This window comes from Lepidochelys kempii, chromosome 9 (assembly GCF_965140265.1).
Source record: "Lepidochelys kempii isolate rLepKem1 chromosome 9, rLepKem1.hap2, whole genome shotgun sequence".
NCBI lineage: Eukaryota > Metazoa > Chordata > Testudines > Cheloniidae > Lepidochelys > Lepidochelys kempii.
Window position 1 is genome coordinate 32407095 of NC_133264.1, and position 25971 is coordinate 32433065.

Sequence of the window (25971 nt, forward strand, 5' to 3'; positions counted from 1 at the left end):
TTGAGCTCCTTGAGTCTATCACTGTAAGTCAGTGGTCCCCAAACTGTGGGGCATATCCCCCTTGGGGATGTGGAGGAACATTCAGGGGGGCGCAGCCGCAGCAGGGCCCGGGCCAGCCCCCAAGGTAGGCGGGGAGGGAGTACCACGTAGGCTCTGGCCACAACCCTGCCCCCAGCTGAGCCCTGGCTTCGGCTCCAAGCAGCAGAACTGGCCCCAGCTCCTGGAGGCGCACAAACAGATTACATTACAGGTAAGTGGGAGCATGACATAAAAAGTTTGGGGACCACAGCTATAAGGCATGTTCTTTAATCATTCTCACAGCTCTTCTCTGAACCATCTCCAATTTATCAACATCCTTCTTGAATTGTGGGCACTACAACTGGACATAGTATTCCAGCAGCAGTTGCACCAGGGCCAAATACAGAGGTAAAAGAACCTGTCTACTCCTACTTGAGATTTCCATTTATTCATCACAGGATCGCATTAGCTCTTTTGGCCACATCATCACACCGGAAGTTTATGTTAAGCTGATTACCTGCCACCACTTCACATCTTTTTTCAAGTAACTGCTTCCCACGAGTGTCCCCCATCGTGTGAGTATGGCCTACACTCTTTGTTCTTAGATGCATGCATTCACATTTAGCTGCATTAAAATGCATATTGTTTGCTTGTGCCCAGCTTCTCAAGCAATCCAGATCACTCTAAATCAGTGACCCGTCCTCTTCATTATTTACCACTCCCCCAAGTTTTGTATCAACTCCAAAATTTTTCTGTGATGATTTTGTTGTCTTCTAGGTGATTGATAAAAATGTTAAATAGTGTAGGACCAAGAACCCATTCCTGTAGGACTCCACTGGAAACACATCCACTCAATGATGATTCCCCATTACTATTACATTTTGAGAACTATCAGTCAGTTTTTAATCCTTTTAATGTGTGCCATGTTCATTTTATATTCTAATTGTTTAATCAAAATGTGAGCTACCAAGTCGAATGCTGTACGGAAGTCTAAGTATATTACATCAACACCATTACCTTTATCAACCAAATTTGTAATCTCTATTAAAAAAAAAATCAGGTCATTTTGACAGGATCTATTTTCCATAAACCCATGTTGATTTGCATTAATTACATTGCCCTCTTTATTAGTTTAGTTCCTTTAGTTCTTTATTAGTTGAGTCCTTTATCATTCACCCCATTGTCTGGCCTGGGATCAAAATCAAGCCGACAGGCCTATAATTACCGATGTTATCTCTTTTACCCTTTTTAAAATTGGCACAACACTAGCTTTCTTCCTGTCTTCTGAAACTTCCCTAATGCTCCAAGACTTGTGGAAAATCAGCATTAATTGTACAGCATTAATGTAGCAGCTCTTTTAAAACTCTTGGATACAAGTTATCTGGAGTTGCTGATTTAAAAATGTCTAACTTTAGTAGCCCTCCAGAGATACCAGTGGAATTAAAGAGTGTAATCACCATGTGATGAGACTATATCATTGGGGTTTGGGTTTTTTGCCAATTACAGAACAGAAATGTTTATTTAACACTTCTGCCTTTTCTGCATTATTATTGATAATTCTACCATTTCCATGGTAGACTGGAAGCTGTGAACAGAGGAGACGCAAAGAGAGGGAGTTTGCCTGGGAACTGTCTGAGAGAAGCTACGATGAGTGCTGCTGCACTGGGGTGGGGCTATGTTGTGAGCTGGTGGGGTGAATATCCGAGTGTCTGTCTGCTGTGACCATTTGTTTGACTGGTGCTAGTTGCAGAGACGGTGTGACAGTTTGTTTGTTTGAAAAGTGTGACTGTTTGACGGTGTGGTTGTTTGTTTGGAAAGTGTGAATTGGGAGTGCTTTGTTCCAGGTGGACCCTGAATGGTTGAGCCAGGGCAACTGCTTCGAGCCAGCAGCCTTATAAAAAAGCAGCCAGTTGCGAACCGAGTGAGCTGCGAATAGAGGAGAAGCAAACAGGGAGTTTGCCTGGGTGGCACTTCCCACAGAGTTTTTGTCTTTCAGGCTTCTGTGAGCACTAAATACATCATCTGAAGAGGCTCTTAGAATGAAGAAAGTATGGATAGTGAGTGATCGATCAGCTGTTGTGACCTGCACAGGATGTGCCATGTTTGTCTTTCTCCCAGAGGATAGAAGCAACTTTGTACGAAATGCAAGCTGGTCTCCATATTGGAAGAGAAGGTTAAAGGACTAGAAACCCAAGTATCAACCCTGCGTTGTGTCAGAGAAAATGAAGACTTTCTGAATAGAAGTCCGCGTTTGGTACTGCAGGCACAGATGCTGAAGAATCAGAGAGGGTGCAGAACATGGAAGAAAATTGGCAACATGTGACCTCCAGTAGAAGAAAAAGGAGAACCCATGTACCCCCAGTGTGGATAGTGGTAAGAAACCATTTTCAGGTTCTCTGCACAGGTACTATGGCGGAGAATGGTTTGGAAGAATCATCTGAGGGAAGGGATCAGGAGACGCCATTGACTGGAAGACATGGGATGCACTGACCTAGGGATGGGGGTTCCACGACCACCACTCCCAAGAAGAGGAGACGGGTGGTGGTGGTTGGGGACTCCCTCCTAAGGGGAAGGGAGTCATCCATCTGCCGCCCAGACCGGGAAACTCGGTAAGTGTGCTGCTTGCCTAGAGCTAGAATTCAGGGTGTGACAAAGTGTCTGCCAAGACTGATCAAGCCCTTGGACTGCTACACCTTCCTACTTCTCCATGTGGGCACCAATGATACTGCCAAGAATGACCTTGAGTGGGTCACTGCAGACTATCTGGCTCTGGGAAGAAAGATGAAGGAGTTTGAGATGCAAGTCATGTTCTTGTTCATCCTCCCTGTTGAAGGAAAAGGCCCAGGTAGGGACCATCAAATTGTGGCAGTAAATGTGTGGTTGCGCAGATGGGGTGTTGGAGAGAGGGCTTTGGATTCTTCGACCATGGGATGTTGTTCCAAGAAGAAAGATTGCTAGGAACAGATGGGATCCACCTAACTAAGAGGGAAGAGCATCTTCGCAGGCAGGCTTACTAACCTAGTGAGGAGGGCTTTAAACTAGGTTTGCCGGGGGATGGAGACCTAGGCCCTGAGGTAAGTGGGATACCGGGAGGAAACACAAGGAGAAGAGTGCAACAGGGGAGGCCTCCTGATTCATACTGAGAAAGTAGGGCAATCGGCTAGTTATCTTAGGTGCCTGTACATGAACACAAGAAGCCTGGGAAACAAGCAGGAAGAATTGGAAGTCCTGGCACAGTCAAGGAACTATGATGGGATTGGAATAACAGAGACTTGGTGGGGTAACTCACATGACTGGAGCACTGTCATGGATGGATATAAGCTGTTCAGGAATGACAGGCAGGGGAGAAAAATGTGGAGGAGTTGCACTGTATGTAAGAGGGCAGTATGATTGCTCAGAGCTCCGGTATGAAACTGGAGAAAAGCCTGTTGATAGTCTTTAGGTTTAGCAGCGAGAGCAAGAAGGGTGATGATGTGGTGGGCATCTGCCATAGACCACCAGACCAGAACGATGAGGCAGATGGGGCTTTCTTCGGACAAGAAAAGTTTCCAGATGCCAGGTCCTGGTTCTTATGGGGAACTTCAATCACCCTGACAACTGCTGGGAGAACAATACAGCAGTGCACAGACAATCCAGCAAGTTTTTGGAGAATGTTTGAGACAACTTCCTGGTGCAAGTGCTGGAGGAACCAACTAGGGGCCATGCTCCTCAGGACCTGCTGCTCATAAATGGGGAAGAATTGGTAGGGGAAGTAGAAGTGGGTGGCAACCTGGACAGCAGTGACCATAAGATGATCGACCAGCAACTCCCCCTCTTCCCCCAGCCTGCCCGGATCAGGTGTCCAGAGGTGTTCAGGAGGCGCTGGGCGGGAAGAGGTGGGGCATGGGCGGAGTGAGGGCAAGAAGAGGCGGGGCGCACGTGGGGACCTTGAGGGAAGGGTGGCGAGTGGCCCGCCTGGGGCAGAACGGGGGTTCCGCACACCTGGGTCATTAGTACTCGGCCTCTCTGATCGGGGGTTTTAGTTTGTTTATGTATTAAAGTACCAGCAGTGGCTCGGCTGGGTCTGGCCCAAAACGGGCAGGAGCCAGCGTTTACCTTTGCCTCTAACAGGTAGTTTTAGCTCCCCGGAACTCCGCTTAATCCCTGCCCTGTTCGTTCCTGCCCCCGGCCTTTCCGAGCCCTCCTCAACCGGCCCCTCCCCCCTCAGCCGGCCTGGCCACCCATAGGCCCGCCCCTGGCGTAGGGGCGCCGCCGGGCTGTGGTTCGTTCGCGGCAGGGTGAAGCGAGCCGGTTCAGTCAGCTCGAGCCCGCGCCCCGCCCAACCGCCGCATGCTGGGGGATGTCGCGCTGCAAGGAAGGGCGGGTGAGCGCCGCCGCCGCCGCCACGTATGTGGTGGGGGTCGATGTGGGCAGCATAATGCTGCGCTGCCACGTCTACGACAAGACAGCCCAAGTCAGAGGCGTTAGCAGCAAGACGGTGAATGAGGGAAAGCGGCCGGGAAGGGGGAGGAGATTACTGTGGGTTGGGAGGAAGCTTAGCCCCACCCATTACCACATCCTATGGGGACCTTGTTCCTCTTCCCCTTCCGGGCGCCCTGTAACCCGCGCTCCCCTTCCCCCGGCAGCTTCTCGGAGACGGGGCTTTGCCGTCACTCCGTCCTTAGCCCCGCCGTGTGTGGGCCAGTCCCCGCCCCTCCACGGGCAGACTCTGCCTCCCCCGCGGAGCGGGGCTCGACTTCCTGCGGCGCGGCGGCGGCTCAGACCCTGCCTCAGCCAGCTTCGTTCCTAGGGTGCGGCGCTCTGCCCCAGCAAACCCCGGCGCCCCCTGGCGCAGCCTGCCGCGCACGCACCTCCTCTGCCCGCCCCCACGGCTCGGCGCTGCACGGGGGGAGGGGAAGGTTTACAGGGGATTCGCGGGTACAGAATGAAGGAAGCCGTTTGTAGCGTGTTCTAATGAGCCATTTCAATGCGCCTTGTTCCAGGTGTTCTCGTGTCTTGTGGCAGCCCTTGCGTTTGCATGTATTTCATTCAGGTTTTTCCCAACCAGATTAAAATCGCGTTGCTTGCACAGAACGTGTTTTATTGTGGAGGATCCCCAGACGCGTCACAGATGTGTGATAGCACGAGCGAAACACAGCATGTTGTACAGGGGGAAGGGATGTTTTAGCCAAGGAAACCCGGGTAAAGCCGCCTCGCGCTAAGCGTGCTATATGGGGTGGCCAAATCGCAACTCCAGAGCTGCATGCGGCTCGCAGAGCCCCACGTGCCCCCCCACCCCCTCTCCAACTACCAGACTGGGGAGGAGCTCGGGGCTTCTGCCCTGTGTCAGGTGGTGGGGCTTCAGCACCACGGGAGGTGCCTGCCAGGGCTTGGACACTTCAGCAGGAGTGGGGCTTCAGCCCCTATCTCCAGTAGGGTCCTCCCCTGGGACTGAAGCTCCGAGATCCCCCCTCCCCCCCCAGGGCAAAAGCCCCAACCACTGGCAGGTGGACCTCATAGTGCAGAATCCCCAAAACTCCCCTCCCCGCAGCTCCACCATCACGCCACAGGGCAGAAGCCCTGGTATGCACACCCAGCTCTTGAGCTTCTGAAGAGTATCATATGTGGCTTTGAGGGTAAGTGAGTTTGGCCACTCTTGTGCTATATCTGTGCAGAGCAGACAGGTCTTTGGTTTATAAAGTAAAGGAGTACTTGTGGCACCTTAGGGTATGTCTACACTACGGAATAAGGTCGAATTTATAGAAGTCGTTTTTTTAGAAATCGGTTTTATATATTCGAGTGTGTGTGTCCCCACAGAAAATGCTCTAAGTGCATTAACTCGGCAGAGCGCTTCCACAGTACCGAGGCTAGAGTCGACTTCTGGAGCGTTGCACTGTGGGTAGCTATCCCACAGTTCCCGCAGTCTCCGCTGCCCATTGGAATTCTGGGTTGAGATTCCAATGCCTGATGGGGCTAAAACATTGTCGCAGGTGGTTCTGGGTACATATCGTCAGGCCCCCGTTCCCTCCCTCCGTCCGTGAAAGCAAGGGCAGACAATCGTTTCGCGCCTTTTTTCCTGAGTTACCTGTGCAGACGCCATACCACGGCAAGCATGGAGCCCGCTCAGGTAACCGTCACCCTATGTCTCCTGGGTGCTGGCAGACGCGGTACGGCATTGCTACACAGTAGCAGCAACCCCTTGCCTTGTGGCAGCAGACGGTACAGTACGACTGGTAGCCGTCATCGTCATGTCCGAGGTGCTCCTGGCCACGTCGGCTGGGAGCGCCTGGGCAGACATGGGCGCAGGGACTAAATTTGGAGTGACTTGACCAGGTCATTCTCTTTAGTCCTGCAGTCAGTCCCATTGAACCGTCTTATGGTGAGCGGGCAGGCGATACGGACTGCTAGCAGTCGTACTGTACCATCTTCTGCCGAGCAGCCATGAGATGTGGATGGCATGCAGTCCTTCTGCACCCTCTGCTGCCAGCCAAAGATGTAAAAGATAGATGGAGTGGATCAAAACAAGAAATAGACCAGATTTGTTTTGTACTCATTTGCTTCCCCCCCTCCCCTGTCTAGGGGACTCCTTCTTCTAGGTCACACTGCAGTCACTCACAGAGAAGGTGCAGCGAGGTAAATCTAGCCATGTATCAATCAGAGGCCAGGCTAACCTTCTTGTTCCAATAAGAACGATAACTTAGGTGCACCATTTCTTATTGGAACCCTCCGTGAAGTCCTGCCTGAAATACTCCTAGATGTAAAGCCACCCCCTTTGTTGATTTTAGCGCCCTGAAGCCAACCCTGTAAGCTGTGTCCTCAGTCGCCCCTCCCGGCGTCAGAGCAACGGCAAACAATCGGGCATCTGAGAGTGCTGTCCAGAGCAGTCACAATGGAGCACTCTGATGGGGCTAAAACATTGTCGCGGGTGGTTCTGGGTACGTATCGTCAGGCCCCCGTTCCCTCCCTCCCTCCGTGAAAGCAAAGGCAGACAATCATTTCGCGCCTTTTTTCCTGAGTTACCTGTGCAGACGCCATACCACGGCAAGCATGGAGCCCGCTCAGGTAACCGTCACCCTATGTCTCCTGGGTGCTGGCAGACACGGTACGGCTTTGCTGCACAGTAGCAGCAACCCATTGCCTTCTGGCAGCAGACGGTGCAATACGATTGGTAGTCGTCCTCGTCGTGTCCGAGGTTCTCCTGGCCACGTCGGCTGGGAGCGCCTGGGCAGACATGGGCGCAGGGACTAAATTTGGAGTGACTTGACCAGGTCATTCTCTTTAGTCCTGCAGTCAGTCCTATTGAACCGTCTTATGGTGAGCGGGCAGGCGATACGGACTGCTAGCAGTCGTACTGTACCATCTTCTGCCAGGCAGGCAAGAGATGAGGATTGCTAGTAGTCGTATTATACCATCTTCTGCCAGGCAGGCAAGAGATGAGGATGGCTAGCAGTCGTACTGTACCATCTTCTGCCAGGCAGGCAAGAGATGAGGATGGCTAGCAGTCGTACTGTACCATCTTCTGCCGAGCAGCCATGAGATGTGGATGGCATGCAGTCCTTCTGCACCCTCTGCTGCCAGCCAAAGATGTAACAGATAGATGGAGTGGGTCAAAACAAGAAATAGACCAGATTTGTTTTGTACTCATTTGCCTCCTCCCCTGTCTAGGGGACTCATTCCTCTAGGTCACACTGCAGTCACTCACAGAGAAGGTGCAGCGAGGTAAATCTAGCCATGTATCAATCAGAGGCCAGGCTAACCTCCTTGTTCCAATAAGAACGATAACTTAGGTGCACCATTTCTTATTGGAACCCTCCATGAAGTCCTGCCTGAAATACTCCTTGATGTAAAGACACCCACTTTGTTGATTTTAGCTCCCTGAAGCCAACCCTGTAAGCCGTGTCGTCAGTCGCCCCTCCCTCTGTCAGAGCAACGGCAGACAATCGTTCCGCGCCTTTTTTCTGTGAGGACGCCATACCAAGGCAAGCATGGAGGCCGCTCAACTCACTTTGGCAATTAGGAGCACATTAAACACCACACGCATTATCCAGCAGTATATGCAGCACCAGAACCTGGCAAAGCAATACCGGGCGAGGAGGCGACGTCAGCGCGGTCACGTGAGTGATCAGGACATGGACACAGATTTCTCTGAAAGCATGGGCCCTGCCAATGCATGCATCATGGTGCTAATGGGGCAGGTTCATGCTGTGGAACGCCGATTCTGGGCTCGGGAAACAAGCACAGACTGGTGGGACCGCATAGTGTTGCAGGTCTGGGACGATTCCCAGTGGCTGCGAAACTTTCGCATGCGTAAGGGCACTTTCATGGAACTTTGTGACTTGCTTTCCCCTGCCCTGAGGCGCATGAATACCAAGATGAGAGCACCCCACACAGTTGAGAAGCGAGTGGCGATAGCCCTGTGGAAGCTTGCAACGTCAGACAGCTACCTGTCAGTTGGGAATCAATTTGGAGTGGGCAAATCTACTGTTGGGGCTGCTGTGATGCAAGTAGCCCACGCAATCAAAGATCTGCTGATATCAAGGGTAGTGACCCTGGGAAATGTGCAGGTCATAGTGGATGGCTTTGCTGCAATGGGATTCCCTAACTGTGGTGGGCCTATAGACGGAACCCATATCTCTATTTTGGCACCGGAGCACCAAGCCGCCGAGTACATAAACCGCAAGGGGTACTTTTCGATAGTGCTGCAAGCTCTGGTGGATCACAAGGGACGTTTCACCAACATCAACGTGGGATGGCCGGGAAAGGTGCATGATGCTCGCATCTTCAGGAACTCTGGTCTGTTTCAAAAGCTGCAGGAAGGGACTTTATTCCCAGACCAGAAAATAACTGTTGGGGATGTTGAAATGCCTATATGTATCCTTGGGGACCCAGCCTACCCCTTAATGCCATGGCTCATGAAGCCGTACACAGGCAGCCTGGACAGTAGTCAGGAGCTGTTCAACTACAGGCTGAGCAAGTGCAGAATGGTGGTAGAATGTGCATTTGGACGTGTAAAGGCGCGCTGGCGCAGTTTACTGACTCGCTTAGACCTCAGCGAAACCAATATTCCCACTGTTATTACTGCTTGCTGTGTGCTCCACAATATCTGTGAGAGTAAGGGGGAGACATTTATGGCGGGGTGGGAGGTTGAGGCAAATCGCCTGGCTGCTGGTTACGCGCAGCCAGACACCAGGGCGGTTAGAAGAGCACAGGAGGGCGCGGTACACATCAGAGAAGCTTTGAAAACCAGTTTCATGACTGGCCAGGCTACGGTGTGAAAGTTCTGTTTTTTTCTCCTTGATGAAACCCCCCGCCCCTTGGTTCACTCTACTTCCCTGTAAGCTAACCACCCGCCCCTCCTCCTTCAATCACCGCTTGCAGAGGCAATAAAGTCATTGTTGCTTCACATTCATGCATTCTTTATTCATTCATCACACAAATAGGGGGATGACTACCAAGGTAGCCCAGGAGGGGTGGTGGAGGAGGGAAGGAAAATGCCACACAGCACTTTAAGCACAGCACTTTAAAAGTTTACAACTTTAAAATTTATTGAATGACAGCCTTCTTTTTTTGGGGCAATCCTCTGTGGTGGAGTGGCTGGTTGGCCGGAGGCCCCCCCACCGCGTTCTTGGGCGTCTGGGTGTGGAGGCTATGGAACTTGGGGAGGAGGGCGGTTGGTTACAGAGGGGCTGCAGTGGCAGTCTGTGCTCCAGCTGCCTTTGCTGCAGCTCAACCATACACTGGAGCATACTGGTTTGGTCCTCCAGCAGCCTCAGCATTGAATCCTGCCTCCTCTCATCACGCTGCCGCCACATTTGAGCTTCAGCCCTGTCTTCAGCCCGCCACTTACTCTCTTCAGCCCACCACCTCTCCTCCCAGTCATTTTGTGCTTTCCTGCACTCTGACATTATTTGCCTCCACGCATTCGTCTGTGCTCTGTCAGTGTGGGAGGACTGCATGAGCTCGGAGAACATTTCATCGCGAGTGCGTTTTTTTTTCTTTCTAAGCTTCACTAGCCTCTGGGAAGGAGAAGATCCTGTGATCATTGAAACACATGCAGCTGGTGGAGAAAAAAAAAGGGACAGCGGTATTTAAAAAGACACATTTTATAAAACAGTCGCTACACTCTTTCAGGGTAAACCTTGCTGTTAACATTACATACATAGCACATGTGCTTTCGTTACAAGGTCGCATTTTACCTCCTCCCACCGCGTGACTACCCCCTCAACCTTCCCCCCTCCCTGTGGCTAACAGCGGGGAACATTTCTGTTCAGCCACAGGCAAACAGCCCAGCAGGAATGGGCTCCTCTGAGTGTCCCCTGAAGAAAAGCACTCTATTTCAACCAGGTGACCATGAATTATATCTCACTCTCCTGAGGATAACACAGAGAGATAAAGAACGGATGTTGTTTGAATGCCAGCAAACATACACTGCAATGCTTTGTTCTACAATGATTCCCGAGTACGTGTTACTGGCCTGAAGTGGTAAAGTGTCCTACCATGAAGGACGCAATAAGGCTGCCCTCCCCAGAAACCTTTTGCAAAGGCTTTAGGACTACATCTAGGAGAACCGCAAATGCCAGGGCAAAGTAATCCTTTCACATGCTTGCTTTTAAACCATGTATAGTATTTTAAAAGGTACACTCACCAGAGGTCCCTTCTCCGCCTGCTGGGTCCAGGAGGCAGCCTTGGGTGGGTTCGGGGGGTACTGGCTCCAGGTCTAGGGTGAGAAACAGTTCCTGGCTGTCGGGAAAACCGGTTTCTCCGCTTGCTTGCTGTGAGCTATCTACAACCTCCTCCTCATCATCATCTTCTTCGTCCCCAAAACCTGCTTCCGTATTGCCTCCATCTCCATTGAAGGAGTCAAACAACACGGCTGGGGTAGTGGTGGCTGAACCCCCTAAAATGGCATGCAGCTCATCATAGAAGCGGCATGTTTGGGGCTCTGACCCAGAGCGGCTGTTCGCCCCTCTGGTTTTCTGGTAGGCTTGCCTCAGCTCCTTCAGTTTCACGCGGCACTGCTTCGGGTCCCTGTTATGGCCTCTGTCCTTCATGCCCTGGGAGATTTTCACAAAGGTTTTGGCATTTCGAAAACTGGAACGGAGTTCTGATAGCACGGATTCCTCTCCCCAAACAGCGATCAGATCCTGTACCTCCCGTTCAGTCCATGCTGGAGCTCTTTTGCGATTCTGGGACTCCATCATGGTCACCTGTGCTGATGAGCTCTGCATGGTCACCTGCAGCTTGCCACGCTGGCCAAACAGGAAATGAGATTCAAAAGTTCGCGGTTCTTTTCCTGTCTATCTGGCCAGTGCATCTGAGTTGAGAGTGCTGTCCAGAGCGGTCATAATGGAGCACTCTGGGATAGCTCCCGGAGGCCAATACCATCGAATTGTGTCCACAGTACCCCAAATTCGAGCCGGCAACATCGATTTAAGCGCTAATCCACTTGTCAGGGGTGGAGTAAGGAAATCGATTTTAAGAGCCCTTTAAGTCGAAATAAAGGGCTTCATTGTGTGGACGGGTGCAGGTTTACATCGATTTAACGCTGCTAAATTCGACCTAAAGTCCTAGTGTAGACCAGGGCTTAGAGACTAACCAATTTATTTGAGCACGAGCTTTCGTGAGCTACAGCTCACTTCATTGGACGCATATCATGGAAACTGCAGTAGACATTATATACACACAAAGTCTCATCCAGTTATCTTTTGCACTTCACATAAAAACCACATGCATATGAAACACCTATTAAACTACATATTAAAATAAAACTTTTAAGCCAACCAGAAATCTACTAGGTCATCCTTAACCAAGTGTGATTATGTTCCCTCTGCTTGCTAGCAAAACCTACTTGTGTTCACTCACCTGTGCTATTTGCTTTTTTTGCTCAAACCAATCTAATCATTTAACTGCCCCTGAATTTTGTGCCACAAACAAACACACATCTGTGAATTGGCGTAAAGCAGTGTTTCCCAAACTTGGGATGCTGCTTGTTCAGGGAAAGCCCCTGGCGGGCTGGGCCAGTTTGTTTACCTGCCGCGTCTGCAGGTTCGGCCGATCACGGCTCCCACTGGCACTCAAACCCCAAGCCTGATGAGCCCCTGCACCCAGACCCCCACTCCACTGGGCCCCAACCAGCTGCACCCAGACTTCCACTCTAACAATGCCCCCCCACTGTGCCCCACCCACCTTCACCTGGATCACCCCTGCAGAGTCCCATTCCCTTTGCACCGGTACCCCCCAATGGGCCCCTGTGCATCCAGTTCCCCCAGTGAGCCACCCGCACCCAGATTGCCACACACCTAGATCCCCCCACACTAAGCCCCTCCACAGTTGGATCCTGCCGGGCTTAGCCTGCTTGCCTCACACCTTGTTTGGGGGCCAGAGCTGTGCATGTGTGTGAGACTCTATCTGTCTCACTTGCTATTGTGGTGCGCACAGTATGGAGGGGCAGGACCTGGGGTGTTTCTGGGGCAGGCCTGACCCTTGCAGTGCGTCAGGGTCAGTTGCAGCGTCACCACCTAGTCCGTGTCCCGGGGACAGGGGAAGGCAACAGGGTGATCTCCCACCTCCATGCAGTCAGTGGCCTGTACTCCCCACTACCATGCTGGAGCCTCCACATTTAAAATATGCAGAATTTTGCAGAATTTTTAATTTTTTGGAATAAAATTCCTTCAGGAGTAATTGGTTGAAGAAAATCCTGGCCTGCAGACTACTGTAATTTTCATCTTTTATATGCTTTCTGGGTAATTGTCACATCAAAATGTGGACAGCCAGCCATGTTAGTTCTGGGGCAAGAGAGGACAAGGGTATCCTACTATGTTTGTCAGTGGATATACTGAAATACATTAATTTTGATGATGGAAAGATCCTTTCTTGGGAAGATGGAAGAGAGGAGTATGCACTTGTTGTAGAGAGATTATTAGGGGTTAGGAGCACTGGGTTGTTGTCTCAACTCTGAAGATTATTTTTTTTAACTCATCTTGGGCAAGTTTTCTAGTGTTTTTCTCCCTCAGTTTAACTCTCTACATTACGGGTATAATAATGCCTACATCAGAGTTGTGTTGCAAAGCTTAATGTTGGCAAAGTGGTTTGACCTCCTTTAATGAAAGGTGCTACATAGCTGCAAAGTAGCATAATTAAATTATACTCTGAATTAGTGGTACTCTTTAATATTTTCTTCACAGTAGAGTTTGAGTGCAGATATGTCATGATGAACAAGACTGCGGTGCAGTATAAGTAGTTAAGTGAAATATTATATTGGTCACAGAAGCGGCTCAAAGATCAGCATTAGACATACAAACTGCATATTGTTTCCTTTGAACATTCCTACACTTTGGATTCAAGAATCTCTTAGCCTTTTATATTTTTAATTTATTCTACCAATAATATACTGATAGAATTCTCTCTTCTGTTTCTTTAGAACTTAACAGATTTGAAGTTCACCTTACTACTAATTCTATCTGTCCTCGATGAGAAAAATGTATATTATGTTAGCTTTTTTGTTAGGCTGGTTAGTATTAAAATTTTGTATAGACATTGGATTTGCTATTTAATGTTCAGTTTAACTCTTGATAGATTTTTTTGTGGTTTTCTTTAATACAAAATTGGCTAATACCCACTAAAAATAACTTTTGTTAGTCCTTTGAGAGAACTCTGCAGTCCAGCTCAAGGTGCTGAGCTGGTAGCTATATTCTAATGCAGTTAAAACATCTGTGATCCATCATACATGAAGAAACAGTTGGGTGGTAATTCAGTTAAACAGTTAGCATAAAAGCACTTTCATGTGTTTTGCAGTTGAAAATGGTGTGCTAAAGTTTGTTTTTAATTTTCCATGGTTATAATTCAGCAGCACTCTAGTGGGTTGTCAGTTCCTGTTTTAAGCCCACATCTATGCTACAAAAAGCCTATTTTTTGTTGTTGTTTTTTTTAAAGCTGGTTTAAGCAAACAGTGTAGTTGGGTGCACCAGTCATTATAGGTTGGTTACAATTACCTTCAAATGCTTTTTTAAAAAAATGTTTGAGACTACTCCTGATGGTCCTGAATTAAGCAATTTTTGAAAGTGTCTGTTTTTTGTGCAGACTGGGGCTGACTCCCAAATAAGTTTGGTGATTTTTTTGTCTTCGTACTCAAATGTGTACAAGACAGAATTGCCATAGAGGTTGGCAAAATGGGTTGTTTTTGCTTTCTAAACCCAGTACAAGATCAATACACATTGATTTATTGCAAGTTAGGCTTGAGATACATCAGCGAAGGTGTTTGGGCTAGTTTGGAACAGCACTCAACTCAACATGCAACGCTGAGCTCAAAACAGTGTTGTAAGTTCTCATTTTGGAGAACATTACAGGAAAAAATACAGCTGGGACATTTCTCATGGCTTGTCTACACTGGCACTTACAGCACTGCAACTTTCTTGTTCAGGGGTTTGAAAAAACACACCCCTGAGCGCTGCAAGTTTCAGCGCTGTAATGTGCCAGTATAGACAGTGCACCAGCGCTGGGAGCTACACCCCTCATGGAGGTGGGTTTTTTAGAGTGCTGGGAGAGCTCTCTCCCAGTGCTATGCCGCAACTACACAAGCCACGTTAAAGCGCTACCGCGCTTTAACATTGCCAGTGAAGACGTGCCCTCAGTATTTAAACCACTTGTTCATACTTGGGGTGTGGAGACTGTAGGAACCACTAGTATTTGGCAGGTACCATGCTTCTGAATTCGGTGACTGGAATCTGTATGTAGAAAGGAATCTGCATGTAGAAAGCAATGGGCAGTCTTTCTTTTAAGCTATACAGACCTTTAGAAAAGGTTCACAATTTCAAAACTGACATAAGACTCAAGGTTTGTTACTTTCATCGTCTGGTAAGTAAAGGTTTTGGTTTGTCATTTTTATTTATTTAATTTGGTATGGTTTTTTTTCTCTTGTCAGTATACTAAAAACAAACAAACAAACCCCACAACCTTTCTTGTTCTTAGGCCATGAGCAAGGTAGATTTAAAGACTTTTTTTTTAATTGGATTTTTAAATTTAAATAAAATTTTTTGATAAAAATACGTGTTCCTTTTAAAAAATAAACCTGTTTATATTTGAATTTTAAATTGACAATTTGTTAAGGCCTACGTTTAGTATAATCTCTAGAATCATTTAAATTGAATAAAAATATTTAAGCAGTACATGTTTGCTACTGAAGTTTGAAAGAAAGGCAAACCACTGAATTGGTGGAAGTCACTGGCTAAGTACCAGGAACCAGAGTTTGCTGAAGTTCTAAACAAGTTTTTGACAGCAGTAGCTTCTTCTGCAGATACAGAAACAGTTTTAAAATGTTGTTTTTGTGCATTTTAAGTGAATTCCAATTTCTATCCAAATGAAGCTTGACACAAATCACATCAAAAAAATTAATCATCACCAGGTAAACTAAGGGTTGCACACTTTGTAGCATCATGCCAAACTTATTGCATACACCAAGGGCTTCTTGCATTCCTCTGTTTCACCCCACAAGTTCTGTGTGCCAATTTTTTTATCTCCCTTACATTCAGGGACTCGTGCATCTCCTCTCACCCCGTACCATTACAGAGGTTGTGTTTGCCTCCACTTCTCCCATGCCAGTGGCTGTGTGCCAATATGTCCCCCATTCCCCTTTGCCCTCAAACTCCGTATTTTCCCCTTCAGCCCCATTTCAGGATCTTACATTCTCTCCCTACCAAGGGATCTGTGTGTGCTCTTCCCCCTTGCCAGGGTCTTACTTCCCCCTCACCCCCCATGCAGGGGCTCTGTGTGGCCCCCATCCCAAGCTTCCCCATGCTTCCTTCCTCCTTGCTCAGTATGCCCCCTTTCCCCCATCATTATTATTTCTCTTCTTTCTGTCTGGGAGATAAGTCATTCAGGCAGGAGTGGCCCTAGCCAAGTTGCTAGCCAGGGCAGAAATTCTCTTCAGTAACCCTACAATTGTCAGAGGGGTGGGAAATAAAATGGTCCAGCACCCCCCGGAAGTTGGTGCACTGGGCAACTGCCCTTCTCACCCGCCCCCCCTTGGAACCAGCCTGCATTCAGGCTATCAACTTGTTAAACTCTCTTGGGAGGACGATCTGAGAAGATACGGGTATTGTTATGCTGGAAGACGTTAATTGGTGTCAACCAGTTCTTTGATATATAGAGGATTACAGAGGTTCTTGAAGCTGTTAGATGGGAGGATTCACACTTCCACTATTCCAGTTTTCTGATTTTTCCCTAAAATCAATAGGGTTCTGCCCATGGAGACCTGGCTCATTCCCAGAAATGTTGTATTTCATTGGATGTGGTGTTCAAAAGTCATCATGTTACAGACAAACAAATGCCATCAAGTTGAGATTAAGGCCTTGCAAATTTAGTCATTTACCAATTTCTAACCAAAAAAAAAAAAAACCTTAAAAAATTTAGAATCCAATTAAATGTACATTAAACTATATAGTTGTTTAAATAAATGTGTGCCGATACAGTGTATCCTGGTTAGCAAAAAGAAGTACCAATGTATACCAACAAATGAGAATAAACCTTTCTTTAGGAAAATAACTAAAAAGTAAAACTACCAAACAAAATTAAAATAATTGATTTTAATTATGGTTTCCTGCCTGTTGGCTTAAATCAGTCTAAAATATGGAATATTGTTATTTGCAGGGGAAAAATAGAAGATCCAAGGTAACAAAATCTAAAAAAAAATACGAAGCATGTGTTCTCTACTTTTCCTAATTTTACATAGACGTTGTAAAGTAACAACATAATTATGATAAAATCAATGAGCAGATGTTTAGAAATAAAAAATCTCTTTTAATATGTGTGGCTTTAAAAAAAAATTGTTAAACTTGCAACAAATGTAAATTTTTGACTTAAGATTCTACTTAAAGACTATAGTTAAAGTCCTTTCTATACCTTCCTCCTTCTCAGTTATCTGAGCAGAATTTCCTTCCTGCTGGAGTGCAACAAAAACGAACTCTTTCTGCTTTGAGAATATTAACTCAGTTCGGACAGGATTTTCTCCTGCCTAGCAAGACAATTTCTCAGTTCCTTTAGAATGTTTTACTTGTATGTGTTTTCCATTCGTTTTTGGATTACATATGTGTTTCTTCTGTAACTGATATAAAAGACAAGAAATAATGTATTAATTCTAAAGTATCAAAGCAATTGGAAAAATATTTGAAACACTTTTAGAAAAAAATAATATTAATATTATGTTCTTAAAATTGTAATAAAGTTGATAATGTTTAAAAAAAAAAAGCCTAAATGAGCCTACTTGTTCCACTTCAGTGAGCAGGAAGGCCAGTTAAAGCTTTGGGGATGGAACCCTTCTGTATTATGGGCTTATTAAAGGGAACATTTTAAATGTAAAGGGGTGAGATCCATCTCTAATATTCCTCCAGTGTGTCAATGGAGTTACAGTAGGGATGTATACTGGTCCCTATTGTGTGTACTGCAGGAGCCTGGACACTCATAGTATTGTTACTGTTCATAGTAATATTATACTTCTTGTAAACAGGTAGAAACACTTCATCCTCATCTTGGCTGGGTTGAACTAGATCCTGAAGTTCTGTGGACTCAGGTCACAGATGTAATAAAAGAGGCAGTACAAGGTAATCATTCATGAAACCAAATAATAGTAGCTGATGTTAACTAAAATCATTTAATCTATTAGTTATTTTTGTACTTATGCAACGTCATCTGCTGAAAACATATTGATGTTGCTGAATAGGAAACCACAAAATACCTTAAGAACTGTCTGTCTACCTAATCCTGTAAACCCTTAGGCATTTAAATAACTTAATGCACAAAAATTTTCACATGAGCATGTGTTTACAGGGTTGGGCCCTTATTTAGTTATTTTAATGAAGCTTTCAGTAATAACTTACCAGAGAGCAACAAAATTCTCAAATTAGTACTACTTTTGGTTCACTGTGTATAGTCCTTCAGTTTAAATGGGATTTCTTAACATATCCTTCGGGTGAAATTCAGCCTTTGGACATCTTGCATGTAAGTCCCTTTGAAATCAACCGGAGGTCTCTTCAGGGTATGTGAAGACAAAATTTTCTCTTCAAACATTTGTATAATTTCTGGAACACTAATTTTAAACTTAAAATAAAATAACTTTGTTATTATGCAAAAGGTGTCATAACAAAATTAGTAAGTCACTCAGCAAATATGAAATTCTACAATTAAATTAATTTTTTTTAAATGTAAAGGGACATTGTCAACTTAAAAATCATGTAGTAAACAAAGACATTTCTTACATTACTAATACCTATATTGGAATCCAGTTTGCATGTTGCTAGTCATGCTTTTTGTTCACTTTCTGTATTTTTGATTTTTTTTCTCGGCATAAAAAATTAAAATCAGTGATGTCAGTTGCATGTTCAGGTTATTAAAGTTGCAGTGTTTGGGTTTAAATTCTCTGAGGAAAAGTTTGTTTAAAACAGCTGTTTTCACTGGAATTTAGAAAAGAAAATTGTGGAGATATTTCTATTTTTAGAAGATTTTATAAAAGTATTCATTTACAAAATAGAAATTTTAGATCACATTTAGTATGTTTGCTTTTAATTCTAGAAATATTCATTTTAAAGAGTTCTGCCTTATTGAGCTTGAATGATTATATGAAGTCACAAATTTATTTTTTTCTTAGACTTGTGAGCTCCACAGGGTAGGGATACTTTGTCTAGCTGAGTGCTTCTACAAACTAATAATATCAATAAACCCTAAATTATCAGGGTGAAGCCTCTCCATTGTCCGTGCAACACAAAAGTGATTTTGTTTATTCATGGGACTTCCTTGCCTTTCATCTAGCCTGTGTTATGCTCCCAAAGATATCTAGAACATCCCTATTGAAAGTCTCATTACTTCTGCCATGCGGGCACAGTATCTGTCTTCCCCTCGTGATGCTTCCTGAATAAGCCTACAGGGATTGCCTAATAAAAATATAGGCAATGAAAGGGCCAGTGTGCAGATGTTGCTTTTGTAAAATCCAGGATTATATGTCCAACTATTTTGGAACAAATTGGTCTAGCTCTGCACATTCGTGCTGTGTACTTGGTTATTTCAGCAGTTACGTCACTTGTTTAGCTGTCCAATGAATAAAAATCAGTATTTATTACATTTGTTGAGTAATTTCCTAACTTTCCATAAGGTGTGTATTTATGTCATGTTATAATATTAGCATAAAAATGATTTCTCAACTTTGAAAATATATTTTTACTTTTAGCTGCAGGACTACAAATGAATCAAATTGCTGGTCTTGGCATCTCAACACAGAGAGGAACTTTCATTACATGGAACAAGTATGTACAGTGTGTGCAGGTTAAAATGAATGCACGTTGCAAAAGTGTATTAGTTTGCCCTATAAATTTAAGCACTTTACAGAACAAGTAAAAAAACCCTAAAGAGCTTACAATCTAACTTTACATGAGCACGGAGAGTGAAGATAACCTATAGCAGAAAGGGAGGTGAGGCGAGGGAAGGACAAAAGTTACAGCAATAAAATCACACAATTACTCAGTTTAGGAATATATACAGCTTGGTGTTTCAAAAGTTTGTGTAGTGCATATACTGTGATTCACTTTCTGTAGGCAGTGTTCCTGACTGATACCCAATTCTTCCAAAGAGTTAGAGAACAGAGTATGTGAAAGAACAATGGATGCATCTAGTATGTCATGAAGAGCCAAGTGGAAAACTTTCTTTAATTGTGGAAAACAGAACAGGAAAAATCACACTTCAGAAATAGCATTTGTTGAGAGGGTAACTCCTTAACAAGAAAACAAAACAAAAAAAAACCTATTGCTGCACAATCCAGGCATAGATATCGTTATTGGAGATGTTTGGGGTAAAAGTTGAGACACTGAGTCACAAGTGCATCCAATTTAGGCTTAATCATTTCAGACAGAAATCATTTCAGACTTTATAGTGTCTGGCATACATTTATGCCAGACAAATAACAGATAAGATAGAATTGGTAAATGGGCCCAAATGACCACATTTTGGGGCCCTGGGAAGTTCTTCCACCTTCCATGATAGTCCTCGCCTTCTCTGATCTCTTAGTCTGGTCCTTCAGTCCCATTCTTCAGTTTCTACTCCAGTGTTTCTCCAGATGGGGAACATGTTCTTTTATACAGTTCTACATTACAGAAGACTTAATCTTTATCCAATCAGCTTTTAGGATATCAACCTTTTGGATTTTAGGTAACCCATACATTACTGTTACCAGCTTTGCCCGTTACTTTGGGGTATGCTCATTTATTAGGGTTACTCTTCTGGGGTAGGGGGTGTTCTGTACTTCTATCAATGTGTTGCTTGTATCACTTGTGTTCTCATACAGAGCTCTACTTCTCCCTGCTGCAGTTCAAGGGAGAACACTAGATTTGTTTATGTGTAAACAAGGAACTATACCAAAGTTGTTTTGTTCAGGCTAGACCATGGGAGCTGATCATTCCTGGATTTGGGTGGAGTAGCTTGGAGTGAGCTCACAATGCAATTAGGGAGCTTCACTATTTTGGATACCAATAAAGGATTTATTACTAGAATTGGTCTGATAACTACTGGGCTGGGTGTATGCCGGCATGGGTTCATTAACAACTGGAGCAGAGATTCCTCATCATGCAGCGCTACCCTGCTTTTCTGGTCCCAGAGTTCCATGTGGTTCTTGCCTTGGAATCTCTGTTCTCCATTCTGTATGCTAATAGAGATGCCTCCTTGTCCCATCTTCAGTGCAAATGAGGCTAGGGGAATTTCCTTAATCCTGTCATCTTTATCCCAGGGGTTTAGGTGTGTCTCTCCCTGTCTTTTCATTGCTTTTTGTAAATCTTCTGATTGGTTTTGGTTCAAGCAGAGGTCGGGGGGTGGGGGAAAGGTCTTTTGTGAGTCAGACAGGCTGGGTACTGCACCCTGGTTCCCCAAGAACACAGAGCTGCTAGGTACTAAGTCCTCCCATTGATGTGGTGCTTGTGTTGAGCAAGTATCCCCATCACATCCTTACTCGGTGATACCAGGTCTGATCTTCAATCCATTGCAGCCGCCACATCAGTCGCTGGATCCAGCAAACCAGTAGAACCAGGGTGAAGCATGATATTTAAAAGACCTGTTGCACTGGGGCCCCACGCAAGCAAAGTCTCCCACCAGGACTGGTGACCTGTGTTTTTTGACTGTAACTGCTAACCTAGAGATCTCCTGGTTGTGGTGTTGAATCTCAAGTTTTCCATTCTCCCCCAAAGTTCGGAGCTTCTGCAGCTCAGTTTCTAAGGTGGGATGAGTTAATAGTCGCTTAATGGCAGTGAGACCCATTCCCAGTGAAATGAGGGAAAACCTCCTTGTAGAGCTCAGGATAGGCTTTCAAATGTTGTACAGTCCAGATAGGCACAGAAAACTTAATATCACAACTAACAATAGTGGTTACATTACAGAAACAGCGATTAAAGTAAGGCACCATGGGTTAAATCCAGTGTCCATTAATCAATACAATATTACCTCTCGTTCTTACACACACACACACACACACAATTAATCAATACAATATTACCTCTCGTTCTTACACACACACACACACGCTTTATCAAATAGATAAAAACAGACCCCTTTTCCTGGATAACATCGAAGGAACAGTGAGACTTACTCCCAGGTTGTGGGAAGAAGCATTCTTCATGTTCCTCCAATGCTTGGTCTTCACGGATATAGCCCAAACCTTCTTTTCTCCTACACCCCTTTACATTTACTGTGTTCCACACATTATCTTTCTGCCAGGCCCAAGTGTTAGGATCTCTGGAATACATTACTGAGTTATCATTAATCTGTAATTCCAGTGGGACTACTGGGTGGATTACTCTAATTTCTTTGCCTACCACTGTTATCAGGAATAACTGCAAGCTTTGCTGGTGGTGATTGTATGAAGCATTAACTAGTCTCCACCGGGGCCGGAGGACTAATTCTTCCTTCGTAACATGGAGCCAAATCAAGTTGATTGCCTTGATGGGACTTTGTCCTGCTATGGCTTGCCTAATCATTCCCATGATTATGTTCTGGGTGAGAGCCTGAGCTCACACGCTTAGATCAATGAAAAAAGAAAAGGAGTACTTGTGGCACCTTGGAGACTAACAAATTTATTTGAGCATAAGCTTTCGTGAGCTACAGCTCACTTCAGCATTATTCTGGAGGGACTGTACACCAGACATCCTTAACTCTTAATCTTTTTTTATGAGTCTTTCTCACCCAGGAAATACCTTACTTATTAACTGCTGTTCCTCACTTAACTGTTTCAAAGATACTGTTGATGGGGTTCCCATCTTTCCTATATTTTCAGTGGCATATGATAGTTTATTAACCAGAACTTCTATGTTTGCGGCATCAGCTAAAGTGATTCCTGTTCCTACAGGTGCAATCCAATCACTTAATTCCATTTTTACTCTATTTACATGGTCAGCCCCTTACCACATTCTTACCCATTCATCCCAACTCTTATGGCTAGTTCCAATCAAGGGAGTGCATACAGGTGCTATGTGAGAGATATTCATGCCATCTAAGTGGATTTGAACCTCCTTCAGGGAAGTCTGAGGTTGAAGAACCAAATGTTCTTGTTGATCCAATTTCAACACATGGGTTCCTGAAACTGGTGCTCTTAATCGTTGGAGGGGATCAAGGTTTGTGATCAGAGGGTCAAAATTTAAAACTGGTTGTTGTTGGCCCAATTCCATTCTTACAATCCGAGCTCATGGAATCGCTCTAAAAGGGAAATGTGCCCATAGAATTTAAACCAAATTGTTGGCGTGAGCTTGTCACAAGGTGTGCCCTTTAATGGAACTACCCAGTCTGGGGGACCTTGCTGAATCAAGTCATGTCCAGCTAATGTCCAGTTCAGTTCAGCGGTTCCCAGTTTACAAGGACCCGTGTGATATTCTTGCCTGCTGATGTGATCAGAGACAGCTGCAGTTCATCTCCGGGTAACGGAGGTGTCTAGGTTTCGATGACAGTGATGACACATGGCGGGGGCATGGTCGCTCCCCAAAGAGCGGAGAAAACCAGGACTATCCTGCACCTTCTGCCACCTGGGAGGCTGTCACTGGTTGCGTTTGATGGTGTACGAACCTCTCGAGACCACAGTGGCTTACAGAAGAATGGGACGGAGTCTGGTGTGGTCTTAGTTTCATAAAAAAACTTGGGTGACTCCCCAGTGGCACTCTGCATGGAATTGGCAACGCTTTCCCAAGGGCAACCCGAGGAGTTGCCGACAGCGTAGAACTGATAGTGACACTGCAGTTAGGTAAAGGGGGTTGCTTCTATTGCCATAGAATCCATTCATGTGGCACAGCAATTTTACTTCCTGGGCTCCAGCTGGCAAGCACCTCCAGAGGTTCAGAGGAATCACAGGTTCAGCATAGACCCTGGACAGCATCAGACTCCAGACATCTATGAACAGCAGAGTGCTGGTGCAACAGTGGGATGTCATGGCTCATGTTTGGGACCTGTGAGGGGGCAGAGAAGAGAGAACAAACTTCTACACTCTCCCCATGTGTACTGGGAGAGTCTGGGACCAGTATTGCAGGGTGAGCATGAAGCAGTGACCTACGTGAGGGTGGCCATAATAAGTTGAGGACTTCTCTGGCCTCTTCCTTCCTCAACGTCGGGGTAGGCACTGACAAGCCCTCCCGACTTGTATTTTCCAAGGGGGAGGGATAGCTCAGTGGTTTAAGCATGGGCCTGGGTTGTGAGTTCAATCCTTGAGGGGGCCATTTAGGAATCTGGGGCAAAAATTGGGGATTGGTCCTGCTTTGAGCAGGGAGTTGGACTAGATGACCTCCTGAGGTGCCTTCCAACCCTGATATTCTATGACAGGAAGAGACACAGCTAAATCCCTGGGATAAGGATGACAGGATTAAGGAAACTCCCCTAGCCTCATTTGCATCAAAGATGGGACAAGGAGGCATCTCCATTAGCATACAGAATAGAGAACAGAGATTCCAAGGCAAGAACTGCACAGAACTCTGGGACCAGAAAAGCAGGGAAGCACTGAATGATGGGGATCTCTGCTCCAGATGTGGCAATTCTCCCGATCCACAGACAACTTCTCATCATGGCGAACCATCATTTTCAGTATATGGTCCTTCCTTTCAGTCTGTCTTCTTCCCCCCTGGGTTTTTATCAAATGTATGGTCATGGTGACGGTCTACCTCAGGAAGAAGGGAATTCATATGTTCCCATATGTGGATAACAGCTACTAAGTGGCAGGTCCAGAGAAGAAGTCATGTCTCTCATACACATTTTACTGTACTTACTTGACTATCTAGGTCAAGTAAGGACCATTTGTGGTATTATGTAACGTTACAAAAATTAATCAGGTATCATGTTCTGAGCATTAGTTGATAACACAGTACTATCAATCAAGAGTCACAATTTAACTTTGTAAGGGCTGCATGTTTGACATGCCTGTGTTCAAAGTATAATTTTAAAAATGGTGATTTTTAAACATTTTCTTAAATATACATCTACATAATTGCTTTAGGTTTATCATATTTAGTATCATTGCGTTTGTGGGAGAAAGGGCTTTTGAATGATACACAGCTCAATCCATTTCCAGCAATATTATTTATTATCAAAATTTCCATCACCCGGAGGATCTGGAGTTGGGAACTGGGGAGGGGAGGCAGTGAATCCCCCTGCCATGGCCCAAAGGGTGACAACATTGAAATGATGATTCTGTAGATTTTTATGAATCAAATAACACTTTTTATCACTAAGTTGCCCCTGGAATAAGATTTTTATTACATTATGCTCCCAAATTTTTATGTGTTTAAAGACTCTTATTTTCCTTTGTTACATTGCTCACATCAGGGAAATGGAAAAAATAATTACGCTTATTTCCTGGTTTTGTTTTCCTGATGATAAAACTCACCTCAGTTTCTCCAGGCTGAAGGCCAGATATTGGAGGTTTGCTATAACGTGAGTGCAATTAAGGTGGATAAAAACCAATTTTTAAATTAAAAAAATCACAACATTTTTATTTAGATATTGCTAGTTTTTTACTCTCTTCCCATAGTCTTAAGTTACTGAACTGGATGTTTAGTACTTGTTTCTTTAATTAGTTTCCTAATTGTTAGTAGAATTTCAGATTTTACATACTAAGATGTTTAACTTAAAATGCTCATCTGTGTTGAAACGGACAAATCCAGAGCCTCATTAACATCCTTACTGTGAGAACAACACAAACTGAAACACAAAGTTGATAAGCAAATAGCTTGTACTGTATTTACAACCAAAATCTGATTGTTATGTTATATTATATTTATTGTTATATTATAAATCTTCTGATATATTGAACTTCCACAAGTCCAAAAGTGGAAATACTTTGACCAGGCTGTTCTCCACCATAATATGCAGTTTGAAGCAAATAAGACATATGTTCCTAAGTTACTTAGGTGCTTTTGAAAATATCACCTGTAGATGTATAAATGTAGGCTTATGAGCCTAACTTCGGGCCCCTATTTTTGAACATTGTTAGCTTTGTATTAAAAAGTTCACAATAACAGTGTGTGACAGGGTCCCTGCGGTGAGCCTGGACTGGGGGATTTCTGAGCTCTCCAAACCCACCAACTTGGGATGCCTCTCACTGTGATACTGATGTGAAGCTACAAACCTCTGGCAGGTACTGCACGTATACAGCCATTCAAAGGCAGATGCACCCAATTGAGTTACATGAACGATCTCTTAGCCTCTCATGAACCATCAGTAGAGAGGCTCCAGCAAATTCCCTCCAGTTCCACAGTCTTGCAGCCCAGATCTGTACCATTTTGTATTGGTCAGCAGCCTGACTTCTTCATAGGAAAGTGGAAATGCACTAGCCTTTGTAACCTGAGTAGATTTCCCAAGCACTTTAGACAAACTCATTGGAAGAATAATACATTAAAATAAGTTTAACAACTACAGAAAGATAGATTTTAAGTGATAAATGGTAGGCATAAAGGTCAGAGATAGTTACTTTAAGAA

The 25971-nt window shown here is 45.1% G+C and overlaps 2 protein-coding genes across 9 annotated transcripts in view; one reads left to right on the forward strand and one right to left on the reverse strand.

Annotated features, from left to right (window-relative positions):
- The first annotated feature begins 4269 nt into the window (after positions 1 to 4269).
- GK5 (glycerol kinase 5) overlaps positions 4270 to 25971 on the forward strand; it is a 101136-nt gene continuing 79434 nt past the window's right edge. For 7 of the 8 annotated variants that reach the window (XR_012160785.1, XM_073359786.1, XM_073359787.1 and 4 more), the window contains exons 1-3: positions 4270 to 4495; positions 17498 to 17591; positions 19211 to 19286. Coding sequence is in view for 7 of the 8 variants with exons in the window: in XM_073359786.1 (XP_073215887.1) it covers positions 4358 to 4495; positions 17498 to 17591; positions 19211 to 19286 (308 nt within the window). In the remaining variant the exon portion in view is untranslated. The remainder of the gene's footprint in view (positions 4496 to 17497; positions 17592 to 19210; positions 19287 to 25971) is intronic. The other variant, XM_073359792.1, reaches the window with a different exon arrangement.
- LOC140916973 (uncharacterized) lies at positions 4788 to 11320 on the reverse strand. Its single transcript, XM_073358870.1, has 3 exons — positions 10643 to 11320; positions 9949 to 10054; positions 4788 to 4896 (listed from the first exon to the last, which is right to left on the reverse strand). Exons 1-3 carry the CDS (start codon positions 11223 to 11225, stop codon positions 4788 to 4790), a joined length of 798 nt encoding a protein of 265 aa, XP_073214971.1. The 5' UTR covers positions 11226 to 11320.

Bases quoted from the DNA above. Each gene is read 5' to 3' on its own strand.
- LOC140916973 (XM_073358870.1), bottom strand. From the start codon at position 11,225: ATGCAGAGCTCATCAGCACAGGTGACCATGATGGAGTCCCAGAATCGC. The intron at 10,055-10,642 runs GTGAGTGTACCT...TTTCTCCACCAG, and splicing joins AGGCGGAGAAGGGACCTCTG to CTGCATGTGTTTCAATGATC. The intron at 4,897-9,948 runs GTCCTCCCACAC...CCCCCCGTGCAG, and splicing joins ATGTTCTCCGAGCTCATGCA to CGCCGAGCCGTGGGGGCGGG.